Here is a 25,802-nt window from a genome sequence, read left to right as displayed (position 1 = left end):
GTGAGCCACCATGTGGTTGCTGGGATTTGAACTCTGCACCTTTGGAAGAGCAGTCGGGTGCTCTTACCCACTGAGCCATCTCACCAGCCCCCTGCAGGGGATTAAAGAGAGGATCTTCCGGACTTGGTTACTAGCTTAGCTCCAGGTTTAGGGAGAGGCTGTCTCATGGGAATTAGATCAACAGAGAACACCCATCTTCTAACTTGTATCATATACAAATTAATTTTTTAATGTAATTATGTCTCATTTGAAGGATAAAGAAATAGTTAACAAGGCTGGTAAAATGACTAAGTGATTAAGAACACTTCCTGCTGTTTCAGAGGACCTGAGTTCAGTTCCCAGGACCCACATCAAGTGGCTGTAACTCTAGCTCCTAGGGATATAATGCCTCTGGCTCTGAGGGCACCTGTACTCGTGTGCATATGTGTACACACACACACACACACACACACACACACACACACACACACACGAAGCCGAGGGAATGAGGGTATTTAGGACAAAGATCATTGTTATTGTGTAAGTTGTAAGTTTTCTAAAATAGTGATAATGAAAACAATGACAAAAGAATATATAAAGTTCAATTTTCTACAATTTTTTTTCTCATCAGAAACCACATGTTTTCAGATGGATCTAGGTTCAGTGAGTCTTAACTCTGGGCCTGATTTTTATGGCATATGTGTTTTGGCATTTTAAGGCATACTTTGTGTTTTGTTTGTGCGTGTGCGTGTGTGTGTATGTGTGTGTTAAACAGTATCTCATTATGTAACCCTTTGCTGGCCTGGAATTTAACTATATAGGCCAGCTTGACCTTGAGTACTGGGCAATCAACTCTCTTTCCTCTGTGTCCCAAGTACTGGAATTACAGGCTTGTGCCCCCATATCTGGCTGAGTATACCTAGCTTTATTTAGGCCATTTAAATTGCAAACATGTTGAAACTGTAGTGTCTTCGTTTTTCCAGGCTGGCTCTTCTCAGGGAGCCTCTTCTGGACTCTCTGTGGTTAAAGTTCTAAGTGCCAGTGAAGTGGCAGCCCTGTCATCACCAGCAAGCTGTGCCCCTCATACTGCAGGGAAGACTGGAATGGAGGAGAACCGCAGGCTTGAGCACCAGAAAAAGCAAGAAAAAGCAAATCGGATTGTGGCAGAGGCCATTGCTAGGGCCCGGGCCAGGGGTGAGCAGAACATACCTCGAGTCCTGAATGAGGATGAGCTGCCTAGTGTCCGGCCAGAGGAGGAGGGTGAAAAGAAACGCAGGAAGAAGAGCAGTGGGGAAAGGCTGAAGGAGGAGAAGCCAAAGAAGAGCAAGCCTGCTGCTGCCTCCAAAACGAAGGGCAAGAGTAAGCTAAAGTGAGTATTCCTGCTGCCCAGACGGGCTGCTGGCTGGGAACCACAAAGTGACTGCTCTCTGCTGCCCCATGGGGTGCTGGAGATAGCACACTCCTGTGAGGTTATATCCGTGTGAGCTCTGTATAGCAGTTACCCAAAAGAGCCAGAAGAGAAGCCTAAGGCACAGCACAGGTGAGTAGTTCAGATATCACTTTGCACGTGGCCGACATCTTCATCATTTCATGTAGAAGATTTCTCAGTGCCCCTACCACCTCCGTGTAAGAGAGCTGCTGGACACTGCTTCCCTGCCCTTCAACTCCAGTCACTGTCCACTGTAGACCTCTTTCAAGGGAGTGTGGCTCGATAGGTTGTTGTTGCAATCTTAGTTTTTTTTCTTTTATTTCTTGGAGCTACTTTCTTATTAGCTTCTACTTTGTATGTTCTTCAAGCTGTATAGCCTTTTCCACCTTACAAAAAAAACCAAAACAAGTTTGGGAAAGCGGGAGAGATGATTCAGCAGTGAAGAATGCTACAGCTCTTGCAGGTGTCCAGAATTCAGTTCCAAGTACCATATGGCAGCTTACAACCTATAGCTCTTATTCAGGGGATCGGACACCCTCTTGGCTTCTGTACGCACCAGGCATGCATCTGGTACACCTACATATATGCAGGCAAAACACTTTCCACATAAAATAATGCATCTTTGAAAATATGAATAAGGTGGCTCACGCCTTTAATCCCAGCACTCGGGAGGCAGAGGCAGGCGGATTTCTGAGTTCGAGGCCAGCCTGGTCTACAGAGTGAGTTCCAGGACAGCCAGAGCTATACAGAGAAACCCTGTCTCGAAAAACCAAAAAAAAAAAAAAAATATGAATAAGGAAAAAAAGAATTAAGTTTCATCTCTGTCGTTTGATCCTCAGAGAAGTGTCTGTGAGGACAAGGTTATCCTTTCAGGCTAAGTGCTGCCTTTTTCAGACTCTGTACTTGGCAGCATTTGTACCATAGACTGGAAAGTCCAGTGTTTTTATTTTCTTTTAGACCCAAATATTTCTGTCTGGAAGTTTAGTATATGACAGTTTAGATAGCTGATGTCTGCTTACTCATAAAGTGTTCGTGCCTTCATTGAAAATGGACTTGGTCTTTCTTCCTTAGCACCATCACTCCTGTAGTGGGCAAGAAGAGAAAGCGGAACACATCATCTGACAACTCAGATGTGGAAGTTATGCCTGCACAATCGCCCCGGGAGGATGAAGAGAGCAGCATTCAGGTAAAGGACCTTTAAGAGCTTAGTAAAACATAAAATTCTGGCTCTGAATATCTCAAATAGAAATAGTCCCTATGAAAACGTCAGGACTCACTTCCCAAATTCCCGTGTTACAAGAGCTGAGCACACCATATACACTCAGGATGCAGTATAGGAGGTGTGGGGTACTTTTCCTCTCGTGTAGAGCTGTTCAGCTATCCCTTTGTTCCACTTTTCCCGTGCTTGTGGTTTCTGACAAGAACTCTGGGTGGTTAAGCATAGAGTTTGGGTTGTTTTCCTTTCTGCCTTTGAAGATGAGAGACATAGAAGAGATAGAAAAACCAGACCAGAAGACCCTCAGCCTCCAGTTCTCATTTGCTGCCTTATAGAGCTGTCTGTGGCTACAGTTGATAACCACAGAAAGAATTAAAATTTGCTGATTAAAACTGGTGGCATTATTATAAAGTACTTCCCTGTTGAGTGTGAAGTTTTAGGGAATCAGTAGTTCTTGTCCTCCATGTTCTGGTACTTGCTAATGTATCTCAGCTGGTCTGAATTCAACGTTAGTGAGTAGAAGTTTGGAGTAAATGAACAGAGTGTCTCTTACCTTAAAAAACAAGTTATTTTATGTATATGGGTGTTTGCTTGCATGTATATATGTGTGTTGTTCGAATGCCTAGTACCCTTAGAGGTCAGTAAGGGGAGTTGGATCCCCTGCTGGGGGGGTGTTACAGAATGCATCACCATGTGCTCTGGAAGAGCAGCGAGGGCTCTTAACTTCTGAACTCTCTCTCTAGCCCCCTTTCTGGTTTGTTTGTTTTTTTTTATGTTGATTAATTTATTTATTTTTAGTTTGTATGTATATGTCCATGCTCATGTGTGTGTGTTGAAAGAGACTATAGGAGGATGTTGAGTGTCCTCTACTATTGTCTGACTTATTCCCTTGAGATAGCATCTTTCACTGAACCTGGACCTAGGATGACAGCCAGCAAACCCTCTGCCACACCCAACTTTTTATGTGAATGCTAGGATCTTGAATTCAGGTCCTCATGCTTAAAAGAGCAGCAAGTACTCCTACCATTGAGCTTCTTTTTTCAGCCCAGATTTCTCTTTACTTTTTTTAATCTTTTCTTCCTTTCTTCTGGGCTTTGGGATAGGGTCTCACATTTCCCAACTCTGTATGAAGCAGGGCCAAATATGAATGAACTGTTGCTTCTTCCTCCACTTCCAAGTGCTAGGCATAAACTACCCTCCTGGTTGGTTTTACAGTCAAGTGATGTTCCTGTCTCAGACTAAGTTCACAGGCTTATGCCATCACACCAACTCCCTTTTTTAGACAGTCTTGCTTTATTGCCCATACAGGCCTCAAATTCATGATCCTTCTGCTCTATCATCCTAAGTGCTAAGATTACCATCGCCTTCTGACCTCCAAGGTCACCAGGCATGCACACGGTGTTTATAATACATGTAGATAGACACTCATACACACAACATAAAAATAAATCTTTTAAAATATTTTATTATTTTATGTGTATTGGTGTTTTGTCTGCATGTGTATCTGTACACCACATGTCTGCAGTGCTGGTGGAAGCCAGAAGAGGTGTTGCATTCCCTAAAACTAGAATTATAGATGGTTGTCAGCTACTATGTGAGTATAAGGAATTGGACCCACTTCCACTAGAAGAGCAACCAGTAACCACTGAGCCATCTCTCCACCCCCCCCAAATAAATAAATAAATAAATCTTTCTTTAAAATTCAGAACTTATAAATGGAAAGGTTGGCATTTATTCATGTTGTGTGTCTATGTATGGTATAGGACATGCTAAGTGCACATATGAAGATGAAAAGACAACTCACAGGGATTGGTTCTCTCCACCATGCATATTGAAGAATTGAACTCAGTTTGTCAGGCTTGCTAGCCAGCACCTTTACCCTCGTTTCTAGCCTTAAACTCTATATTGTATAGATATTATTCCTTGTCAGGTAGCCAGTAATACTTTTTTCATTTTATGGATTTTTCTTTTCACCATGATCATCATTTCCTTTGCTATGCAGAAACTTTTTACTTGAGAAAGCCCTGAATTCTGTTTCTAGATATTCTGTTTCTGGTATCTAGATACTGTGCTGGTTTTGTTCCTATGAATTTGTGGTATAATTAGAATCTAGATATTGTGGTAACTCCAGCATTGTTCTTTGACTTAATTATTTCAGATACTTGGGGCCTTTTGTGCTTCCATATTAATTTTAAGTTAGATTTTTTTAATTTTTTTTTTTTATTTTTTGCTGAAAAATTACTGTGGTAATTTTTGATGGGGATTATCTTGAGCTTTAGAGTGCTTTTGGAGATGTAGCCCTTTTTATAGCATTAGTTCTTTAAATCCACAAGCATGGAAAGCTTTCCTTCTGGTGCTTTCTTTTTTTCTTTCTTTTTTTTTTTTCTTGTTTTTTTTCGAGACAGGATTTCTCTGTATAGCCCTGGCTGCCCTGGAACTCACTCTGTAGACCAGGCTGGCCTGGAACTCAGAAATCAGCCTGCCTCTGCCTCCCAAGTGCTAGGATTAAAGGCGTGCACCACCACTGCCCTGCCCAAAGTTTGTTTTTATAATCTATAACATTTTTTATTTTCCTTCTCATGGATTATTTTATATCTTAAGATATTTAATCATGTAGATAAGCTAAACTTTTATACATGCTTTCTTTTTGTATTCTATCCTACTCTGAATAGGAATATCATTACTAATTCATTTATTTATGTATTTATTGTACTGGGGTACTATGCCCAATACCATATGTATATTAGGCAAGTGCCCTACCACTGGGCTTTCTCTCAATCCCTAGGAGAATTGATTTTTACAAATTAGTTTTGTGCTGTGCAAGTTTGTTCAATTTCAGCATTTTTGTCATGTGACTCTTTTTCATTTTCTGAGGATATATTATGTTGAAAAATGTCTCCTTCCCCATTTTTGTATCATGAGCTACAAGTATTAAACTACTTTAAAAAGTACTTAGTCACTAGAAAGAATAAAATAGACCTAAATATATATCTGTAAACATATACTTAAGTAGTATATGTTATGTTATATATTACAAATATACAAATAGTATAAATATAATATAAATATATATTGTTCTTGAGGCAGGATTTCTCTGTGTAGCCCTGGCTGTCCTGGAACTCACTATGTAGACCAGGCTGCCCTTGAACTCAGATTCACCTGCCTCCGCCTTCAGAATCTGGGATTAGAGGTGTGTGCCACTATGCCCGGCTGACCTAAGATAAAGAAAACTGACTCAAAGAAATATTGTTACCTAAACGTACAGTTTGGTGGTGCATGCCCATGAACCCAGTACTCAGAAGACAGACAAGTGGATCTTGAGTTCAAGGTCACCCTATCTACAGAGTGAGTTTTAAGACAGCCTGGGTTATGTAGAAAAAGATCCTGCCTTAAAACAACCAATAAACAAAACCAAAAAGTTAAGAAACAAAGAAAGAAAAATAGTGGTGTTAACTAAAGAAGTGACATAATAGTACATATGAAATTATTATTTTGTCAAAACCTCAAGGGCCAATGAGATGGTTCATGGTTAAGAGTTTGCCATGCAGGCCTGACTGTCTGAGTTTCATGCCTAAACCCATAGTGGAAGAAGAGAATTGATACCTCCCCCCATTCATTATCCCCCCACCCCCAAAGCTATTCTCTGACACACACAAAATAACAGTAGAAAGTAAATAAGGTATAGGAAAGAAAGAAAACAAAATCTTTAGCTACAGACAAAATGTGCCTGACGAGCTGCTCCTGCCCTGCCACAGGTGTGCATTGTGGTTAGACCCCTATGTGAATTTCTTAGAGCACCTAGCAGGCACTCCCAGGGAGGGCTCCTGGTTGCTGTCTGTGTGAACACAGGACTATGTCATGGAGGTAGGAAAGAAACTCATTACCGCTGTTCGGTTTGTTTTCATGAGGATATTGGAGTCAAATCTACATCTATTAGCATAAGCAAATACTTCTTAAAGTTTTCCCTTTGAAAGATTGTGTAATGTAATAATACCAGTACATGGGAGACAGAGAAAGATAAGAGGCTGGAACACAGATGCACAATTCACTGTCTCAAAAAAAGTTCTCATTTTGAGAGTTTTGAGCAATTAACTGCATGTTCTCTACAGAAGAGACGTTCAAACCGCCAAGTTAAACGAAAAAAGTATACAGAGGACCTGGATATAAAGATAACAGACGATGAAGAGGAGGAGGAGGTGGATGTAACTGGTCCAATAAAACCTGAGCCCATCCTCCCAGAACCAGTGCAAGAGCCTGATGGGGAGACTCTTCCTTCCATGCAGTTCTTTGTGGTAAGCTAACATTGGCCCTTCAAGAGCCCGTGCGGGCGTGCGTGCGGGCGTGCGGGCGTGCGTCTGTGTCTGCAGGCCGGGCAGCAATCCCCTTGCCTTTGCTTCAGTCTTTGGAGTGCAGGGATTACTGGTATGAACTACCACACCCAGTTTTGGTTTTTCAACAGTTAGTTGATTGACAGCATCTTTTGCTACAGGAGAATCCCAGTGAAGAAGATGCAGCTATTGTGGACAAAGTGCTTTCCATGCGAGTTGTGAAGAAAGAGGTGAGGCCTCTCTGTCTTCAGTGCATTCATAGCATTTTTAATGTTGAATTCATATGTAATTTTTACTTTTAAAGAATTATCTATTTTTCCAATGATGTAGTCTCTGCTAGTGAGTTACATTCCTAGTTCCTAAGCTTTATTTAATGAGTACCTTTGAGTCACAGAATATATTGCTAGTGTGTAGTTATAAGAGATGGTATAAGGGCCAGTTGGTGGTGGCACACACTTTTAATCCCAGTGTTAGGGAGGCAGAGGCAGGTGAATCTCTGAATTCAAGGACAGCCAGGTCTACAAAGAGAAAAACTCAGTCTTGACCCACTACCCTCCAATAAAAGACAGAGACTATATATGAAAGCTAGAAACTGTTCTAGTTTCACTTCTTTGTTTTACTACTTGGTTTACAGTGCATAAAAGCTTTTTTTTTCAGCTCTCAGACCTTTAGTACTAAATTAGTTCCATGATTAGTGAAATATTCAGGAAACACTAGGATGAAGTTCTACCATGTGTGGATGAAATGAAAAGATCTTTGATAAATGTATGACTATAATTTCTGTATTTCTTCTCAGCTTCCTTCTGGACAATACACTGAGGCGGAAGAATTCTTTGTCAAATACAAGAACTAGTAAGTTACATACAGTCAGAGCTGTTCACCCTAAATGTAGCAGCTATGGAAGGTCCTCTCATGGGAACTACTGCTCACTCTAAATCCACAGACTCTGGATGCTTTACCCTACCCCCTTATTTTATTCTTTTCATTTTTTCCCCAAGGACTAGTCTGAAATTTTCAGTGATTGAAATGACTCTTTCTTTGCAGAAAGTGGGGTGACAGCAGTTTTTAAGGCCTTATTACTCTGAACTGTAGTTTGTAACCAACAGATGTAGCATTACTTGAGTGCAAGTTGGAAGTGTGGGTATCTAGGTGTGCGCCAAAAAAGGTGGCTTGTATGTGCATCCAGGTTTAAGGAACACCGACCTAAGCTGTCTCCTATTAAAGCACATGTTTGTCCACCTCTTGGTGGCTAGTATCGAGATCCCCAGTGCTAGAGTGCCAGGTTCCAGGTCTCAGTGAATGAATGGCTGTTTCCATCTACTGTAGCTCCTATCTGCACTGCGAATGGGCAACGATCTCCCAGCTGGAGAAGGATAAGAGGATCCACCAGAAACTAAAGCGGTTCAAAACGAAGATGGCTCAGATGAGACACTTCTTCCATGAAGTAAGTAGCATAGTATTGACTAATCTTTTTTTAAACCTTCACTGGTTTTGGTTTGGTTTGGTTTTGGTTTTGGTTTTGGTGAGACAACAGGGTCTCACTGTATAATCCAGGCTGTCTTCAGATTTGCCTTCCTGCCCTTACAAGTGTTGGGACTGAAGTGTACACATGGCCTTCCCTTTCTTTCCTAATACAAATAAATTACCAGACTGTCAGTCTACAGAGACACGCCTGGTTTGTGTATATTGTGTAGAGTTTTAATTTATTTGTTGCCATGCTTTTGTTTTCCCAGGTTTAGTTATGGTCTGTGGATTAGCTCGAATTTTAGACATTCAGTATTGTGAGACGGTGATAAGTCAGCCCTGGTGGAATATTTTCAGGAGGGATGATAAAGTAACCTAGTCCTCACCAGGTCTCCTCTCTCTAATACTGGTCGTTAGCTATCATAGGCTCTTTAGATACAAACAACTATCTCACTATGAGAAAACATTTTTTGTGTGTTAGTTTGGTTTGTTTTTTAGCGAGACAATCTTGTGTAGCCCAGGCTAACTCACTGACCCACTCTGACCTTCAACTTCTGATCCTCTGTCCTCCAGTGTCACCTTTACCTCTGAGGGCTAAGATCATAGGCATTGCCTTACCATTTACATGTGCTGGGGATGCTTTCTGCATGCTGAACAAGCACTCTATCAACTCAGCTTCATCTCCAGTCTGAGAAACGTTTTAAATCAAATTTCTAATCTAGTATTGGTAGAAAATAGTAATAAAGGAACTTTAATTTCTTATATCTGGGTTACTACCAAATAAACATTGAAGCTACATAAGCAAGGAAATATTATATTTAACAATTGAGTAGTGATTCATGAGTTTGACTTTTAATCGTAATGTGCAAGCAGAAGACTGAGTGAAAAACAGATGAAGAAAATAGAGGTGGCATCTGTGTGAAACACTTGGGAAAGCTTAGATATGAAGCAGAGCAGAACAGTTTTGAAGTGATATTTGTTTTATGAAATATAGACAAGTTTGTATGCTTCAGGCACTGGTTCAACATATAGAATGGGAAGATCTGGAGTCTAGAACATGTATGAAGTCAGTAGCTCCTGTTAGGGAGAAGAGACTATCTCTTCTGTAATAGGTGAAAAAATAGGTTTATATATTTTAAATGCTATAAACATACACAATTCCCGTTAGTTTGTTTTGTTTTGTTTTGTTTTAAACTTGTAAAGGTAAAGTAGAAAAGGTATAGGTAGGTTACTAGACAGTGACTTTCCTGCCTTATTGTTTGGCTTCATCACTCACCTAGGATGAAGAACCTTTCAATCCAGACTACGTAGAGGTGGATAGGATATTGGACGAGTCTCACAGTGTTGACAAGGATAATGGTGAGGTGAGTTGGGCGTGGAGAAACATGAAAAGCCTCTGCAGATTTCTTCTGTTTGCTTGCCAAGCCTTTATTTTTCAGATGTGGCGGAAAAAACCCTTGGACTGAAAAGGTATTTCTGAATTTCTTTTGTTGGATTCTTAGAAATACAGTGGGAAGGCAAAGGAGTAGAAGAAGTATCTGTGCCAGGAATCTTAGAGCTTCCTCAGGCTCTGAGGAAGATCCTCCACACTAATTCCTAAATCAATGAGTATAAGAACACTTGCACAGGTTTCTAGCTTCTGTATCTCCTCAACTCACCATTAGTCAGCCCCCCTCATTTCTCACAGATCCCACTATGTAAGTGTAGGCTGAGGGTACACGAGCTTAGTTTCAAGTTGTTTTTTTGGGAATTTTTCTTTGTTAAAAGTGGTTTGGGGGGCTGGTGAGATGGCTCAGCAGATAAGAGCACCCGTCTGCTCTTCCAAAGGTCCTAAGTTCAAATCCCAGCAACCACATGGTGGCTCACAACCATCCATAACAAGATCTGGCGCCCTCTTCTGGAGTATCTGAAGACAGCTACAGTGTACTTACATATAATAAATAAATAAATCTTTAAAAAAAAAAAAAAGGGGTTTGGGAATCACTACTACTACTTCTACAGATTGGGGGATATATTCTTCTTATTTTCAAATATTGGGGGATATATTCTTCTTATTTTCAAATATTTTGAAGTCTTTTAGATTTCCTGTTTGATTCTCCAAAGAATCACACTAGATCTAATCCAAAAATGAACTGACTCATGTCTTAAATTACATTTAGACAATATTCTCTTTTCTTCTGAAAAGCTTCACTTTTTGCTTAAAGCCATTGCTGGCTTAGCTTCACAAAGGTGTTTGGTTGTGACAGTGACTGAGAGAAGAGTAATCTTGTTCAGCTGGTCTTGTAAGCTAGGCTTCCTAGCTATGCAATTCTACCACATGTCACTCCAACAGGATCTGTAACATTTGCCTGTTTTACATTGTTTCTCGGTCTTAAGAATAACTCAGAACCTTAGCTACACGGGGTCTGTTAATATTTTAATGTCTTCAGGCTCTAGTAAGTATAATGTATATAATGCATATTCTCCTTGTGGGTTGAGTGTGCATGGTGTTACGTGTCCTGGGAGTGACTGGAGAATAGGCAAATGGTTAGGGAATTGGTTGCCCGTAAATTCTCATCATTTTCAGGGTCTCAGCTTTTCCTGCCTTGGCAGTCTTAGGTTCCTGTTAACCTTCCAAAAATAACTGGCCTTATGTTCAAATCCTTTAAAATATGCAACTGGCATGGTGTTAAAAATGTTTTGGTGTTTTGATGTTATGGTTAATATTCCCAATATTTGACAGTAATATTCTGTGTATCCATCTCCCCCCAAATAGGTTTGATTTTCATCTGTTTTGTATTAGCTAACAGTGGAAATCAGTATATTCTTCACAAAAATAAGCTAATATGCTAGAAATATGCGATTTATACAAAAGGTTTTAGACAAGTAATGAATAAAATCATTGTAGTAAAGAAAGAGCAAGCCATTGGATCCTTTCTTGGCACTCCTTTTAACCATGCTTGTTCAGGTACTTTCACACTTAATGATAGCTATTTCAAGAAGGATTCTGTAAATTGATAATTAAGAGATCCCTATTGAGCGCACTAAGCCTAGCACCCCACCTCCCATTGGTTTTTTGTTGGTTTTTTAAGAAGGGTTTTCTTTGTCTCCTTGGCTGTCCTACACCTAGCTCTGTAGACCAGGCTAACCTAAAGCTCATATCCCATGTGCTGGGATTAATCATGTAGGCCACCACATCTGGCTATACTTGATATTTCTAATTGTACTTGCTTTATATAAGCCTAATGGAAATACTATCACAAGAGTAATGGATCATCTTTTTTATTTTATTTTTGTAGTACCTGGTATCAAACCCAGAGCACTCAGCATACTGGGTCCAGTACTCCACCCCAACAGTGACTATCTTGAGTCGTAAAAATAGGAGTGGTATTACACATATATACATCTGAGCTCTTCCCGCAGTGATGTGTATAGAACAGTGCTGTGGTTGGAGCTTCAGCTGGCGTTGAGCACTGTGGAGCTGTTACTTGGAATCTGGTTTTGGAGTCAAGTCTTACCTTTAACCACTGCTACTTTGACGTTCTTTTCTCCTAGCCTGTAATTTACTACCTGGTAAAGTGGTGCTCTCTGCCCTATGAGGACAGTACGTGGGAGCTAAAAGAGGATGTTGATGAGGGCAAGATTCGGGAATTTAAACGGATCCAGTCCAGGCATCCAGAACTGAAAAGGGTGGTAAGTACATCGGGATTTAGAAGACAAATGTAGTGTAAAGGACTTATCAAGACTTTATTTTCTTTTCCTACTTGCAGTTTTTATTGGTTTAGCTTTCTGTTGTGGAAATTCTCTTAACATGTAAGAAAGGGTTGACTAATATAATATACCAATCATTAAGGCAGAGTTATTACATGTTCGATTGTGTGTCTTATTTTAAATTAAATTACACATCACATCTAGAGCTTCAACAGGCAGAAAAGGGAAACCAGTAAATTTGTTCATACACAGTGGTCTGTACTTCAGTCCGGTTGTATTTTGTGATGTCCTCACTGTCTGCATTTAAGCTTTATAGCACAGGTCTGCCTTCCAGCTACTTGAGATGTTAAGATATTGAAAGTGCAAGGTCAGCCTAGACAGATGAGATACTGTCCCCCAAAACAAAGCACAAAATGTCATATTTATTTGGTTCCTTGGATGTTTGGTTTTCAAGACAGGGTTTCTCTGTGGAGCCTTTGCTATCCTGGAACTTACTCTGTAAACCAGGCTGGCCTCAAACCCAGAGTTCCAGTGGCCTCTGCCTCCTGAGTGCTGAGATAAAAGGTGTGTGCTGTGAAAAGATTCTTCAAGGCTTAGAAACTCAAGGTCCCTCCTGCCTCATCCCTGTGAGGGCTAGGATTACAGGCATACATCATTGCACCCAATTTTCTTTAAGGACTTCATTTTAAATTTTCTTTCTTTCCCCTTTTTTAATATTTATTTTATGTGTATGTGTGATTTTTCTGCACAACGGAAGGCGGCATTGAATCCCATATCTCTACAGTTATAAACTCTGGTGAGCTGCCATGTGAATGCTGGAATTCAATAAACTCTGAAAGTCTGGAAGAGCAGGCAGTGGTCTTAACTTCAATGCTCTCTCTCCAGCCCTCTAAATATTTTAAATGTAGTTTCCTGGCATCTTCCTCAAGTACCCAATGGCTGTCTTTCCTTAAAAAAATAATATATATTCATGAATACAAATGTATTTCACTAGTTAGAATCCACTGCTCTACTAATTCAAAGTTTCTACTTTTTAGAATCGTCCACAGGCAAATGCCTGGAAGAAATTGGAGTTGTCACATGAATATAAAAACAGAAATCAATTACGGGAATATCAGTTAGAAGGGGTCAACTGGCTCCTCTTTAATTGGTATAACAGGTAAAGAAAAAAGTGAGCTTATAGCATGTCAGCTTAGTGTGGGAATTATTTTTTGACATTTTCTCAAAATAATTTTTTCTTAGGTAGAATTTTTTTTTTAAAGATGATAAATTTTTGGCATGTTCTTCTCCCCATTGTCCAAAATCTACAGGCAGAACTGCATCCTGGCTGATGAAATGGGATTAGGCAAAACTATTCAGTCAATTGCCTTCTTGCAGGAGGTATATAATGTGGGCATCCATGGTCCCTTTTTGGTCATCGCTCCATTGTCCACCATTACTAACTGGGAGCGAGAATTCAATACATGGACAGAGATGAACACTATTGTGTACCACGGCAGCCTGGCCAGCCGGCAGATGATTCAGCAGTATGAAATGTACTGTAAAGATTCACGGGTGAGTTGTATGCTGTGGAAACGCTATGCTTAGAGAAAGTAAGGCAAGGTCCCTAGTGTTTGAGGGCCTACATAAAAATTAAAGGTGTTCATTGGGGCTCTCTGTGACTTAAGGTGTTTCTTATGTAGTAGAATGAGTTGACTATGAAGTTTTTATCCAGTAGACATTGTGAGTCACTGAACATTCTGATTTAGTATATGAATACATTATGTAGATGAACTGGTTTGTTTGCTTTGAGACAATTGTCCTTGTTGTATAGCCTAGCCTGGCTTCAGCTTCCTGGAGGCTGAGATGGTAGTCATGCACTACAACACCCAGCTGATCATGTCTTTTAAATAGACTTTTAGTAACATTGCTGTGTTTTAAAGTATTTTTCAGAGAGATAAACTCTTTTTGTTGTTGTTTTTTTGTTTTGTTTTTCGAGACCGTGTTACTCTGTATAGTCCTGGCTGTCCTGGAACTCACTCTGTAGACCAGGCTGGTCTTTTTTTTTTTTTTTTTTTTTTTTAAAGATTTATTTATTTATTATATGTAAGTACACTGTAGCTGTCTTCAGACACTCCAGAAGAGGGCGTCAGATCTTGTTACGGATGGTTATGAGCCACCATGTGGTTGCTGGGATTTGAACTCAGGACCTTCGGAAGAGCAGTCGGGTGCTCTTACCCACTGAGCCATCTCACCAGCCCGACCAGGCTGGTCTTGAACTCAGAAATCCGCCTGCATCACCACTGCCCAGCCAGAGAGATAAACATGGAAATAAACTAAAATGTGCATTTGCTCTTTTTTTAAAACAACTAAAATAAAAGATGCTTTTTCTAAGGGAAAAATTTTGAATTACCCATTTTGTATTAATAGCAAATTTTATTAATTACTGTTTTGTTTCTTTTATGATTTTCTTTTTACTTCTAAGCTAAATTTTCTCCTATATTGTAGTTCTTTATTTTGTTGAAATTATTTGATTCTTGTTAGACTTTAGATAGAGTCCCATAGTAGCATACTCTGTGTGACTACCACCACTTTATTTTTATGAGTTTTCGTGTTTTCGAGATAAGGGTTCAAACTTGTGCTCCTGTTGTCTTAGCCTCTTAAGATATCTATGATACAGGAAGATAACCTGGCTTGGCTTCCACTTTTTACTCCTGTTGTATGTTTCCCCATTGTTCAACATTTTGTGTATCTTACTGTTAACTAAGGAATGATCTAAGACAGATTTACAGCAGCTAAGCATACAATGGTCAATAATATTCAGCTCCACTCAGTGAGTTAGTTCTGTTATTTTCCCAGGAAGCTGAATCTGTTGAGAAAGGTGTGTATCCTGTTCATTGATTTGGCATTGTTTGTTGGGAGTGACAGAAGTTGGTGGTAGTACAGTTGCATTTTATGTTAAACTTTCTAAAATAATGCAAGGAAATTCAGAACTCTGCAGGTGGGCATGTGTTTCCGAAGCACCTCTTCTGACTGCACTGATTCCATGATTAGGGTCGCCTCATCCCAGGTGCATATAAGTTTGATGCCTTGATCACCACTTTTGAGATGATTTTGTCAGACTGTCCTGAGCTTCGTGAGATTGAATGGCGTTGTGTTATCATTGATGAAGCCCATAGGCTGAAGAACCGTAATTGCAAGCTACTTGATAGTCTCAAGCACATGGACCTGGTGAGTTTCCTAAGGTGACTTGTAGACACTTTGAAATTGAATCTGATTTCCCTGTGAAATGAAAATTACTCTAACTTAGCAGAGAACAATGGAACCTTATATTAAGGGCCCTGAAGATATGTAAACATTTTAAGTTTTAGATTTGGAAATGAATTTTGAATGGGTACTTCTTAGTCACAAGGAACAATGGAAACATGCCTTAGTTACCTATCTCAACTATCCCAAAGATTAATATTTAAAACAACAACTCTGTTTTTCATGATTCTCTAATTGAACCATTTGGGTCATATTCATATAGTCTCTCCTAGGTGTTTGTTTGGTGTGGTCCTTTGGGACAGGGTTTCTCTGTGTAGCCCTGGATGTCTTGGAACTCACTCTTTAGACCTGGCTGGCCTCGAACTCAGAGGTCCTCCTGCCTCTGCCTCCCCAGTGCTGGGATCACCACACCCAGCCTTTCCTGGGTTATTAATGTTGCTGCACTCAGCTGTTGATACTAGTTATTCTTTGGAGCACTTAGATTATATGTATGGCACATGGCCTCTCATCTTCTAGTGGATGCCAGATCACAGATCACCTCCTCAGGTTCTGCCCATATCACTTGTGGCATTATCTGTAGTCCTCAGATAGTGGGAAACTACTTTTCTGTTTCCATATTGAAAAGGGTCAAGTGGCCTTGAGCTCTGAGACTTGGTGTATTCTTTTTGTGAGAGCTAGCCAAAAGGGAAACCTGAATTCAGGGGCTGAACCTTACAGCAAGAAACTACAGTTTCTTTAGTTCGCCATGGAAACATTTTACAGAGAGGCATATTAGGATTTCTTTGCATAGTTGAATATGGAGAGACATGAGTTTAGAAATAATGTAATCTGAGTTACTAGTACTTTATTTGGCTTAAGTCAGTATTTAGTTTCAATATGTTAGATAAGGGCATTTCTTAAATGGTTTTTGTAATAAGTAAGCAAGAAAAAGATAAGTTAGGACAGAAATCTGGTCTATTACCAGTAGATAAACTAAAACTAACTATATACTTGATGGGATTTCTGCAAATTCTCTTCTCACTTACAGGAGCATAAAGTGTTACTCACAGGGACACCATTACAAAATACCGTAGAGGAACTGTTTAGTCTACTTCATTTCTTGGAACCGTCTCAGTTCCCCTCAGAATCAGAATTCCTTAAGGATTTTGGGGATCTCAAGACCGAGGAGCAGGTAAGCCATCTGTCTGATGAGCTATTACCTTGGGCCTTCCTCAGGTTCTGCCCATATCACTTGTAGTCTTGAGATAGTGGGAAACTATTTTTCTGTGTTTCCATATAGTCTTATTAGTTTCTTTTTCTCTTTATGATAAAATGTAAAGTTAGTGATTTTTTTTTTCCTCTTTATAATGAACCACAGGTTCAGAAGCTTCAGGCCATTCTAAAGCCAATGATGCTGAGGAGACTCAAAGAGGATGTTGAAAAAAATTTGGCTCCCAAACAGGAAACTATTATTGAAGTAGAGCTAACCAACATCCAGAAGAAATACTACAGAGCTATTTTAGAGAAGAATTTCTCCTTCCTTTCCAAAGGGGCAGGTCATACCAATATGCCTAATCTACTGAACACGATGATGGAGTTACGAAAGTGCTGCAACCACCCATACCTCATCAATGGTGAGGGAATTTAAAGCCTTAAAAAGAGCAGTTTGACTGAGCCGTAACTGGAATATGGGCACAGTGGCTTAGGAAAGGATTCTCTTAGGTTTGTGTGTGTGTGTGTGTGTGTGTGTGTGTGTGTGTGTGTGTGTGTGTGTGTGTATTGGAGTGCCACATCTTGCCAACCACCCTTTCTTATCAATTTTGTTTCCTTGGTTTTATATAGTCCCTCAAATTGAATATGTACAATTTCATGAGTAAGAATGCAAGTTATAAAAAAAAAAAAGAAAGAAAGAAAAGAAAAAAAAGAAGCCGGGCGTGGTTGCACACACCTTTAATCCCAGCACCCGGGAGGCAGAGGCAGGTGGATTTCGAGTTCGAGGCCAGCCTGGTCTACAGAGTTGAGTTCCAGGACAGCCAGGGCTACACAGAGAAACCCTGTCTCAAAAAAAAGAGAAAAGAACTAACATATTGTTTGTTCTGGGTAAAATTTCTTGTACTTCATTTTGGATTTGGGGTATGGGAATAGGTATGTTCTATTTTAGTTCTTGTCCGTGTTACTTATGTGTTCTTAAAATTCAGTTATTCAGGAAAGCCCTGCCTTAGAATGTATATAGAAAAAATAGAAGATTAGTTTGGATATTTTCTTGCTGAACTTTTTGTAAGAAATGATATTATTGTTAAAAGGAGATGGACAAGAACATTTGCTGCACAAGCACCAGGACCTGGATTTGAATTCCCAGTACCCATATAAAAAATTGGGCATGGCCACTCACACCTTAAATGCCACTTGGGTAGAAATAAGAACACTTCTTGGCGTGTTTGGAGCTGGCCTAGCTCCAGGTTGTTCCATATGAGACCCTCTGTCAGTAGAAGGTGACAGGATGGTAGAGCAGAACACCTGACACAGTGACCTTGTGCATGCTCCTGGGCTCAAATTCACATGGGAATGCAAGTGCTGGTATGCATGCATTTGTGTCTAGAGAGGGAGGAAGGAAGGAAAGGTACAAGATCATACTACTTAACTGAGTATGGTGGCACATGCCTTTAATCCCAACACTCGAGAGGCAGGGGCAGGCGGATTACTGAGAGTTTTCAGGCCACCCTGGTCTACAAAGTGAGTTCCAGGATAGCCAGGGCCACACAGAGAAACTCTTTCCTGTGGAAGATGGGGGACAACAAAAAAGAGATCATGATTCTTTTTTCTTTGACTATTTATTTCAAGGCACTATCTTAAATAAGACTATATGTTTTGGGCTGGTGAGATGGCTTAGTGGGTAAGAGCACTGACTGTTTTTCCGAAGGTCCTGAGTTCAAATCCCAGCAACCACATGGTGGCTCATAACCACCCGTAATCCCATAATGAGATCTGACGGCCTCTTCTGGTGCATCTGAAGACAGCTACGGTGTATAAATAAATCTTTATTTAAAAAAAAAAAAAAAAGACTATATGTTTTTCTTATTCCCAACATTAACTTTGTCTATTTTATTTGCAGGTGCAGAAGAGAAAATTCTGATGGAATTTCGGGAAGCTTGCCATATTATACCTCAAGATTTCCACCTGCAGGCTATGGTTCGGTCAGCTGGCAAGTTAGTTCTTATTGACAAGTTACTTCCAAAGCTTAAAGCTGGTGGCCATAAAGTTCTGATCTTCTCCCAGATGGTACGCTGTCTAGATATTCTGGAGGATTATCTGATCCAGAGGAGGTAGGAAATGAATCATTCTAAAGTGTTTTGTGGTTATTATAACTTTCATAAAGCTTCAAGCATTGTTGGAGTATATCTCAATGGTAGAATGTTTGCTTGGTACATGCAAGATCTTCTACTTAGCCGCTTTTACCCCTTATAATACCCTGCCCCACTTCAACAGGTACTTATATGAACGTATTGATGGGCGAGTTAGAGGCAACCTTCGACAAGCTGCTATTGACCGCTTTAGCAAGCCTGACTCAGACCGCTTTGTCTTCTTGCTATGTACCCGTGCTGGTGGACTTGGTATTAATCTTACAGCTGCTGATACCTGTATTATCTTTGATTCAGACTGGAATCCACAGAATGACCTGCAGGTAAAGGAAATTATTCTCTTACCAACCACCTGCCTAATCCAAGAGGGTTTTAGTAAGATCATGATCTTAGAAAAATCCTTCTTCCAAGGAAGAGGAAATTGTTGACCTAAAGGTGGCAGCGAGATCAGGAGTTCACTAACATGGTTTAAGAACCTGTAAAGGTGATGGTGGTGTATGCCTTGGGCAGAACTCTGAGTTCAAGGCCAGCCCAGACTACAGAGCAAGTTCTAGGACTGTCACCCTACACGGAGAAACCCTGTCTTCAACAACAACAACAACAAAACCCTAATACAAATGTATTAGGCTTTGGAGTCTACTGTTTGTTTCAGCTACTCACTTCTGCTCTTTGGCACAAAAGCAGCAATGGACAACATGTAAATGAATGGGTCTGTGTTTGAAATAAATTTCATTTATAGAAAAAGATAAACAACCAAGCTAGTTTGCTGACTCCTACTCCACAAGATATGGCAGAAATTTCTTTTTGAAATTGATTGGTTTTGAGTGTTTGAGTGTGAGACTTAATATTATGTATCTCTTTGTTCTCTGTTTAAACAGGCCCAAGCACGTTGTCATCGAATTGGGCAGAGCAAAGCTGTGAAGGTGTACCGACTCATCACTCGTAATTCCTATGAGAGAGAGATGTTTGATAAAGCTAGCCTCAAGTTGGGATTGGATAAAGCTGTGCTTCAGTCCATGAGTGGTCGGGATGGCAATATTACTGGAGTAAGTCTATAGATAAGGGTGGTCCAGAATAGGAGAAAAAAAGCAGTTACTTAAGAATTATTATTGGAAGCCAGGCAGTGGTGGTGCACACCTTTAATCTCAGCACTTGGGAGGCAGAGGCAGGTGGATTTCTGAGTTTGAGGCCAGCTTAGTCTACATAGTGAGTTCCAGGACAGCCAGGGCTATACAGAGAAACACTGTCTCGTGCACGCGCGGGGAGGGGGGGTGATTATTGGATGTATGTTTGTACACATGTGCATACACATGTGGAGTCAGCTCTCTTTCCCCCTTTCTGTGAGTGAGTTCTGGAGATGGGATTCAGTCACCAGGCTTGCATTGCAATCAGCTGCACCTGCTGAGGCATCTTGCCAGCCCAGATGCAATTTTTGCACAAAAATGTCATTACCTTGTTTAGATTATCAGTAATTGTACTGATGATTATTTCTTACAGTACAATAAAATGTCAACAAGACTTTATTTTTTTTTGTAAGATTTTTATCTTTTTGTAAGATATCTTTGACCTGGATTTTATAGATTCAACAGTTCTCCAAGAAAGAGATTGAAGATCTCTTAAGGAAAGGTGCATATGCGGCCATAATGGAGGAAGACGATGAGGGTTCTAAGTTTTGTGAAGAGGACATAGATCAGATCTTGCTGAGACGGACCACAACCATCACTATTGAGTCTGAAGGGAAAGGGTCTACTTTTGCCAAGGTACGTTCTGTGTCAGACCCTATGTGGGCAGACAGAGATGAAGACAGCAGCCTCCAAGATTGAAATGTTTTAAAACACTTGTTAATTTCCCAGTGTGCATAAAAGCATTGTAGCTAATATTATTCTATATTTATTTCCCCCTAGGCAAGCTTTGTTGCTTCTGAAAATAGGACAGATATTTCCCTGGATGATCCAAACTTTTGGCAAAAATGGGCCAAAAAGGCAGACCTAGACATGGATCTGCTGAATAGTAAGGTGAGCTTACCTTTCCTTTGAGGGGAGGTGATGTAGAAGACAAAAGTACTTGCACTCTTGAGCTGTTCCAATTCTTTAATGCTAACTGAAGCTTGGGGTGCAGTACTATACGAAAAGGTTTTTGACATTTTCTCTACCTCGGATGCCCACTAAAAGTACTTAGATTTTATCCAGGTGATGGTGGCACATATCTTTAATCCCAGCACCCAGGAGGCAGAGGCAGGCTAATCTCTGAGTTCCAGGACAGCCAGGGCTACACACAGAGAAACCCTGTCTGAACTTATAATGAAAAGTATTTAATTGATGCTTGCTTACAGTTTCAGAGGTCTAGTCCATTATTATCATGGCCAGAAGCATGGTGGTAAGCAGGCAAAAGGTGGTAGCTCAAGATCCAAAGGCAGCAGGAAAAGAGAGACACTTGACCTAGCTTAAAGCTCTTAACTATCAAGTTCATCCCGAGTGACACACTTCCTCCAACAAGGCCACATGTCCTTATCCTTTCTAATAGTGCCAGTTCTCAATGACAAAGTGTTCAAAGCTATGATCCACAGATGTCTACCACTTTTTCTTCCTGAGCCTTATAGATTGTTTTACATTCTCCAATAATCTGAATACTTTGGTAACTTACTCAAGATTACATCATATGAGCATATCATAGTTATATGTCCTTTTACTATGTAGAATAACTTAGTGATCGACACACCTCGAGTTCGGAAACAGACTCGACACTTCAGCACTCTGAAAGATGATGACCTGGTTGAGTTTTCTGATTTGGAAAGTGAAGATGATGAACGGCCACGTTCCCGAAGACATGACCGTCATCACACCTATGGGCGCACTGACTGCTTTCGGGTAGAAAAACATCTCCTGGTATATGGGTAAGAATGCAACTTTCTATGAGTAGTAGGGAATCTGCATGCTGACTGACTCCTTGCTCCCTGCTGACTTTCATAATGGACAAGGTGGCCAAGAAGCATCACATAAAAGACACGTGGCCTATGAGGGAGCTTCTGTTTATTTTCTACTTTCGGAGGAGATGGCAATTCTGGGAGCCAGGGAAATAAATATCACTGAATTTGAATGTCCCCCAAAATATTTGTGTTGCTTGCTTTTCCTGTTTTGTTAGTTGGGGACGTTGGAGAGATATTTTGTCTCATGGACGATTTAAGCGGCGCATGACTGAAAGAGATGTGGAGACAATATGCCGTGCCATCCTTGTGTACTGTCTTCTACACTACCGTGGGGATGAAAACATCAAAAGCTTCATTTGGGACTTGATTAGCCCTGCTGAAAATGGCAAGACAAAAGAATTGCAGAATCATTCAGGTAATTATCAACTCCTACCTTTTCATCTTTCTACAGGGTATCTAGTCCTTTTCAGGTGTCAGGGTTTTTCTCAATCCAAGTCTTCCGTGTCTCCCCTTTCCCAGGTCTGTCTATCCCTGTGCCCCGTGGGCGTAAGGGGAAAAAAGTCAAGTCACAAAGTACTTTTGACATTCATAAGGCAGACTGGATCCGGAAATATAATCCTGATACTCTGTTCCAAGATGAGAGTTATAAGAAGCATTTGAAACATCAGTGTAACAAGTAAGAATGCTATTCAGATGAGTCCCCATGAAGGCTTGCTACACTGTTGCTAAGGTCTCTGTCTCTTCCTTCAGGGTACTGTTGAGAGTAAGGATGCTGTACTACCTCAGACAGGAGGTTATTGGAGATCAAGCAGAGAAGGTTTTAGGAGGTGCCATAGCCAGGTGATGTTCCTTTCTTTCTTTACTATACATTCATTCATCTGTCTATTATTTCGTGTTGTGGGAGGACAGGGACATGCACAACATACATGTGACACTCAGGAAAAGTTTCCAGGGTAGTTTCTCTCCTGGGTGGTTCCAGGGACTGAACTCAGGTTGTTGGTCCTGGTTGCAAGTGCCTTTCCATACTGAGCCACCTTGCCAGCCTCGTTTTTTGTTTATTCATTCTTGCATTGTAGTTCCTTCCTTACTCCAGGAGTGACTAATTGCCGTACTTCTTTCTATACTGTCTTTGAGATATCTGATCATTAAAGTCTCTATGCCAGGCCTTTTTCCTACATTTAGCACTAGTTCATGGAAATGTGGCAGAATCATAATCATTTAAAGTACTGTATAAAACAAGCAACCTTTAATTGTCTTTTGAAGGGTTATCACTTCTCTATCTCTAACATTGTCTACTGACTTTCACATTTAGTGAGATTGACATATGGTTCCCAGTGGTGGATCAGCTGGAGGTTCCCACAGCTTGGTGGGATAGTGAGGCTGACAAATCCCTGCTCATTGGCGTTTTTAAGCATGGTAAGTACCTTCTCCCATATTGCTTTTGTATTGAAGATGTATGATAAGTGATAATACATTTAACAAAATGTTTGTAATGAATTCATCAGAAATTTTATGCTTAAGTAAGAAACTGGTTCTTAAATGTCTGTAGCAAACTAGTTTTATAATCAAATGTTTAAGGAATTCTGGACAGCTAAATCAAAGGCAGGAAGCCTTTGTCTGTCCTCTAACCGTGGTTACTATAATGCTACCTCCCTATGTATTATAGGAACTACATTAAGACTCTGCAAGTCAGAAGAAGTAATATCTGTTAAGCTCCATTAATAACCATATTTAACTCCAGTGACTTTTCTTAAGGCATGCTCAAACAGTCCTATTTATGTAAATATCTCATTTGTCTAAAGGTTTAGTGTCTGAAGTAGCAGTAAGTACTAATTTCTTAGTAGTTTTTGCCTAATTGGAAATTCCAGGCATTAAAATCAGTGAATATTAGCTTCATCCTTTGATGTATTTGAATGTACTTCCTGAAATAAAGGTATTTATTTACATGTTCTTGAGAAATCTAATGGGATAAAAAAAAAAGTAAGGTAGGCAGAATTGGTGGTGCACACCAGCACTGGAATATAGACACAGGCAGATCTCATGTGTTCCAACCATCTGGGGCTATATAAACTGACCCTATGTCAAAAAAGAAGAAAGGGAAAGAGTGGGCATCGGTTTACTAGTAATACACAGGCATTTTAGGAGAGTTCAGTTTAAGTACATACTGAGAGTTTCTTTACTTTCAAGTATGCTTCTTGTTCCTCATTGGAGAGTGTGTAACAGAACCCATAGATTACTAGGCTACTAGTTTCTTCATCTCTGTACTAAGAATAGTGATCTAAAAGACTATCACTTAAATGACTATATAGACCAGTCACTTTAAAATGAGTTATTGAGCCAGGTGTAGTGGTGCATGCCTTTAATCCCAGCACCCGGGAGGCAGAGGCAGGCAGATTTCTGAGTTCAAGGCCAGCCTGGTCTACAGAGTGAGTTCTAGGACAGCCGGGATACACAGAGAAACCCTGTCTCAAAAAACAAAAAAACAAAAAAAACAACAACAAAAAATGAGTTATTGTTAAATTATTATCAATCACTACATGAAAACTAAAAGTTATATACAGTACTAGTAACACTTATTCAAATTATATTTTTTATTATGAGCAAGGTAGCCCATATAATCTAATGGATCTAACAGTACATAAAAAAAAAAAGCACAGACAAAATAAATCTGAATTTCTTTAATCTATGGCCCTTGTTCTTTTAGGCTATGAGAAATACAATACCATGAGGGCAGACCCTGCCTTGTGCTTCCTAGAAAAGGCTGGCAGGCCAGATGACAAAGCCATCGCAGCAGAACATAGAGTATTGGATAATTTCTCCGACCTGGTAGAAGGGTAAGCATGGGTTACCTTTTTCGCCTCTGTATCTGCTCTGTGTTGCTTGTGCTGATATTACATAACTCTAGCCTTGACTGATGGTAGGATTCTGTTTTGTTTTGTTTTTGTTTGGGTACAGGGTCTCACAGAGTTCCAGGTCTCTGGCTGTCTGTAACCTGCTTTGTAAACCAGGCTAACTTCAAACTCAGATTTACCTACTCTGCACCCTGAGTTCTGGGATTAAAGGCATGTGCCACTATGCCTGGCCCATTACTAGGATTTTTAATGGTGGTTGTTTCTCTGTGTGATAAATTCTTACTCAAGAATAGGGCCAACAGATTAGAGTTCAGATACTGACCTAAATCGCACATTGCTATAACTGCAGGTGAGGTTCTGAGTTATTCTCAGAAGGTTTATACAGTGGTCTCTGTACAGCTATGTAGTGTAGTAACTGGGAAGATAAACTAATTCTGTTAATAGACAACAGTTTTCATAGGTTACTTATGTTGCAGAGCTTTAGACACTTTTAGCCCTAACTTGTCACTTCCCTATGGTATCTAACACATAAAAGTACTCATTTTGCCTGTGAATATGTCCTGATGATGAGTTGCCATGCTAATACTGAGTCACCAAGTAGGGCAGTATTGCCCTGGTTTGGGTGCCAGTGAGTTTAACAAAACTTCTCATGTGGAGACCTGAGGGACATTGTGCAATGATGAGTTTTGTTTAAGACTAAATTTTGGCGTGACCAAGATTGTTGATCACATATTTACTTTGGTTGGTATAGGACCAGGAAAAGAAATGTATTCATTACAAATCATTCTGTCACCCTTCTGCTTACAAGCAAAGTAGAGAAAATTAATACATTTAAAGAAATATGAAGCCGGGCGTGGTGGCGCATGCCTTTAATCCCAGCACTTGGGAGGCAGAGACAGGCGGATTTCTGAGTTCGAGGCCAGCCTGGTCTACAGAGTGAGTTCCAGGACAGCCAGGGCTAAACAGAGAAACCCTGTCTCGAAAAACCAAAATATATATATATGAATGAATAGGTTATCGCAGGGTGGGGAGATGGTATCTTGGTGTGATGAAACACCATGAACAAAGCAACTTAGGAAAGGGTTTATTTTATTTTACACACAGTTTCATGTAATAGTTATCATCAAAAGCTCTGAAGGCAGGAACTCAAGCAGGGCAAGAGCCTAGAAGCAGTCCACCCAGAATGGACTCGGCAGAGCCAGGCAGTGGTGGCACATGCCTTTAATCCCAGCACTTGGGAGACAGAGGCGGGTGGATTTCTGAGTTGGAGGCTAGCCTGATCTACAGAGTGAGTTCCAGGACAGCCAGAGCTATACATAGAAACCCTTTCTTGA

The 25,802-nt window shown here is 40.3% G+C and overlaps 1 protein-coding gene, 1 long non-coding RNA gene and 1 other non-coding gene across 7 annotated transcripts in view; 2 read left to right on the top strand and 1 right to left on the bottom strand.

Moving 5' to 3' along the window:
- Chd8 (chromodomain helicase DNA binding protein 8) overlaps positions 1-25,802 on the top strand; it is a 62,628-nt gene that overhangs the window by 25,029 nt on the left and 11,797 nt on the right. For 4 of the 5 annotated variants that reach the window (XM_029541322.1, XM_029541323.1, XM_029541325.1 and 1 more), the window contains exons 4-27: positions 963-1,348; positions 2,480-2,594; positions 6,734-6,916; positions 7,114-7,182; positions 7,749-7,804; positions 8,279-8,396; positions 9,697-9,780; positions 11,951-12,088; positions 13,144-13,265; positions 13,417-13,660; positions 15,140-15,316; positions 16,380-16,523; positions 16,710-16,965; positions 18,444-18,654; positions 18,818-19,013; positions 19,569-19,736; positions 20,271-20,450; positions 20,595-20,705; positions 21,387-21,583; positions 21,832-22,031; positions 22,112-22,292; positions 22,367-22,456; positions 22,929-23,032; positions 24,321-24,450. In XM_029541322.1, coding sequence (XP_029397182.1) covers positions 963-1,348; positions 2,480-2,594; positions 6,734-6,916; positions 7,114-7,182; positions 7,749-7,804; positions 8,279-8,396; positions 9,697-9,780; positions 11,951-12,088; positions 13,144-13,265; positions 13,417-13,660; positions 15,140-15,316; positions 16,380-16,523; positions 16,710-16,965; positions 18,444-18,654; positions 18,818-19,013; positions 19,569-19,736; positions 20,271-20,450; positions 20,595-20,705; positions 21,387-21,583; positions 21,832-22,031; positions 22,112-22,292; positions 22,367-22,456; positions 22,929-23,032; positions 24,321-24,450 — 3,860 coding nt within the window. The remainder of the gene's footprint in view (positions 1-962; positions 1,349-2,479; positions 2,595-6,733; positions 6,917-7,113; positions 7,183-7,748; positions 7,805-8,278; positions 8,397-9,696; positions 9,781-11,950; positions 12,089-13,143; positions 13,266-13,416; positions 13,661-15,139; positions 15,317-16,379; positions 16,524-16,709; positions 16,966-18,443; positions 18,655-18,817; positions 19,014-19,568; positions 19,737-20,270; positions 20,451-20,594; positions 20,706-21,386; positions 21,584-21,831; positions 22,032-22,111; positions 22,293-22,366; positions 22,457-22,928; positions 23,033-24,320; positions 24,451-25,802) is intronic. The other variant, XM_021203796.2, reaches the window with a different exon arrangement.
- The window catches only part of LOC110325663, a 17,261-nt gene continuing 12,446 nt past the window's right edge, over positions 20,988-25,802 (bottom strand). Inside the window, exon 4 of the long non-coding RNA XR_002380756.1 lies at positions 20,988-21,992. This is a non-coding gene — a long non-coding RNA (uncharacterized LOC110325663). The remainder of the gene's footprint in view (positions 21,993-25,802) is intronic.
- Positions 25,027-25,136, top strand: LOC115064582. Its single transcript, XR_003844420.1, has one exon. It is a non-coding gene; the product is annotated as a small nucleolar RNA U6-53/MBII-28 (small nucleolar RNA).

The sequence above is a fragment of the Mus pahari genome, chromosome 8 (assembly GCF_900095145.1).
Source record: "Mus pahari chromosome 8, PAHARI_EIJ_v1.1, whole genome shotgun sequence".
Classification (NCBI taxonomy): Eukaryota; Metazoa; Chordata; class Mammalia; order Rodentia; family Muridae; genus Mus; species Mus pahari.
This window is presented reverse-complemented; position numbering and strand designations above follow the sequence as displayed.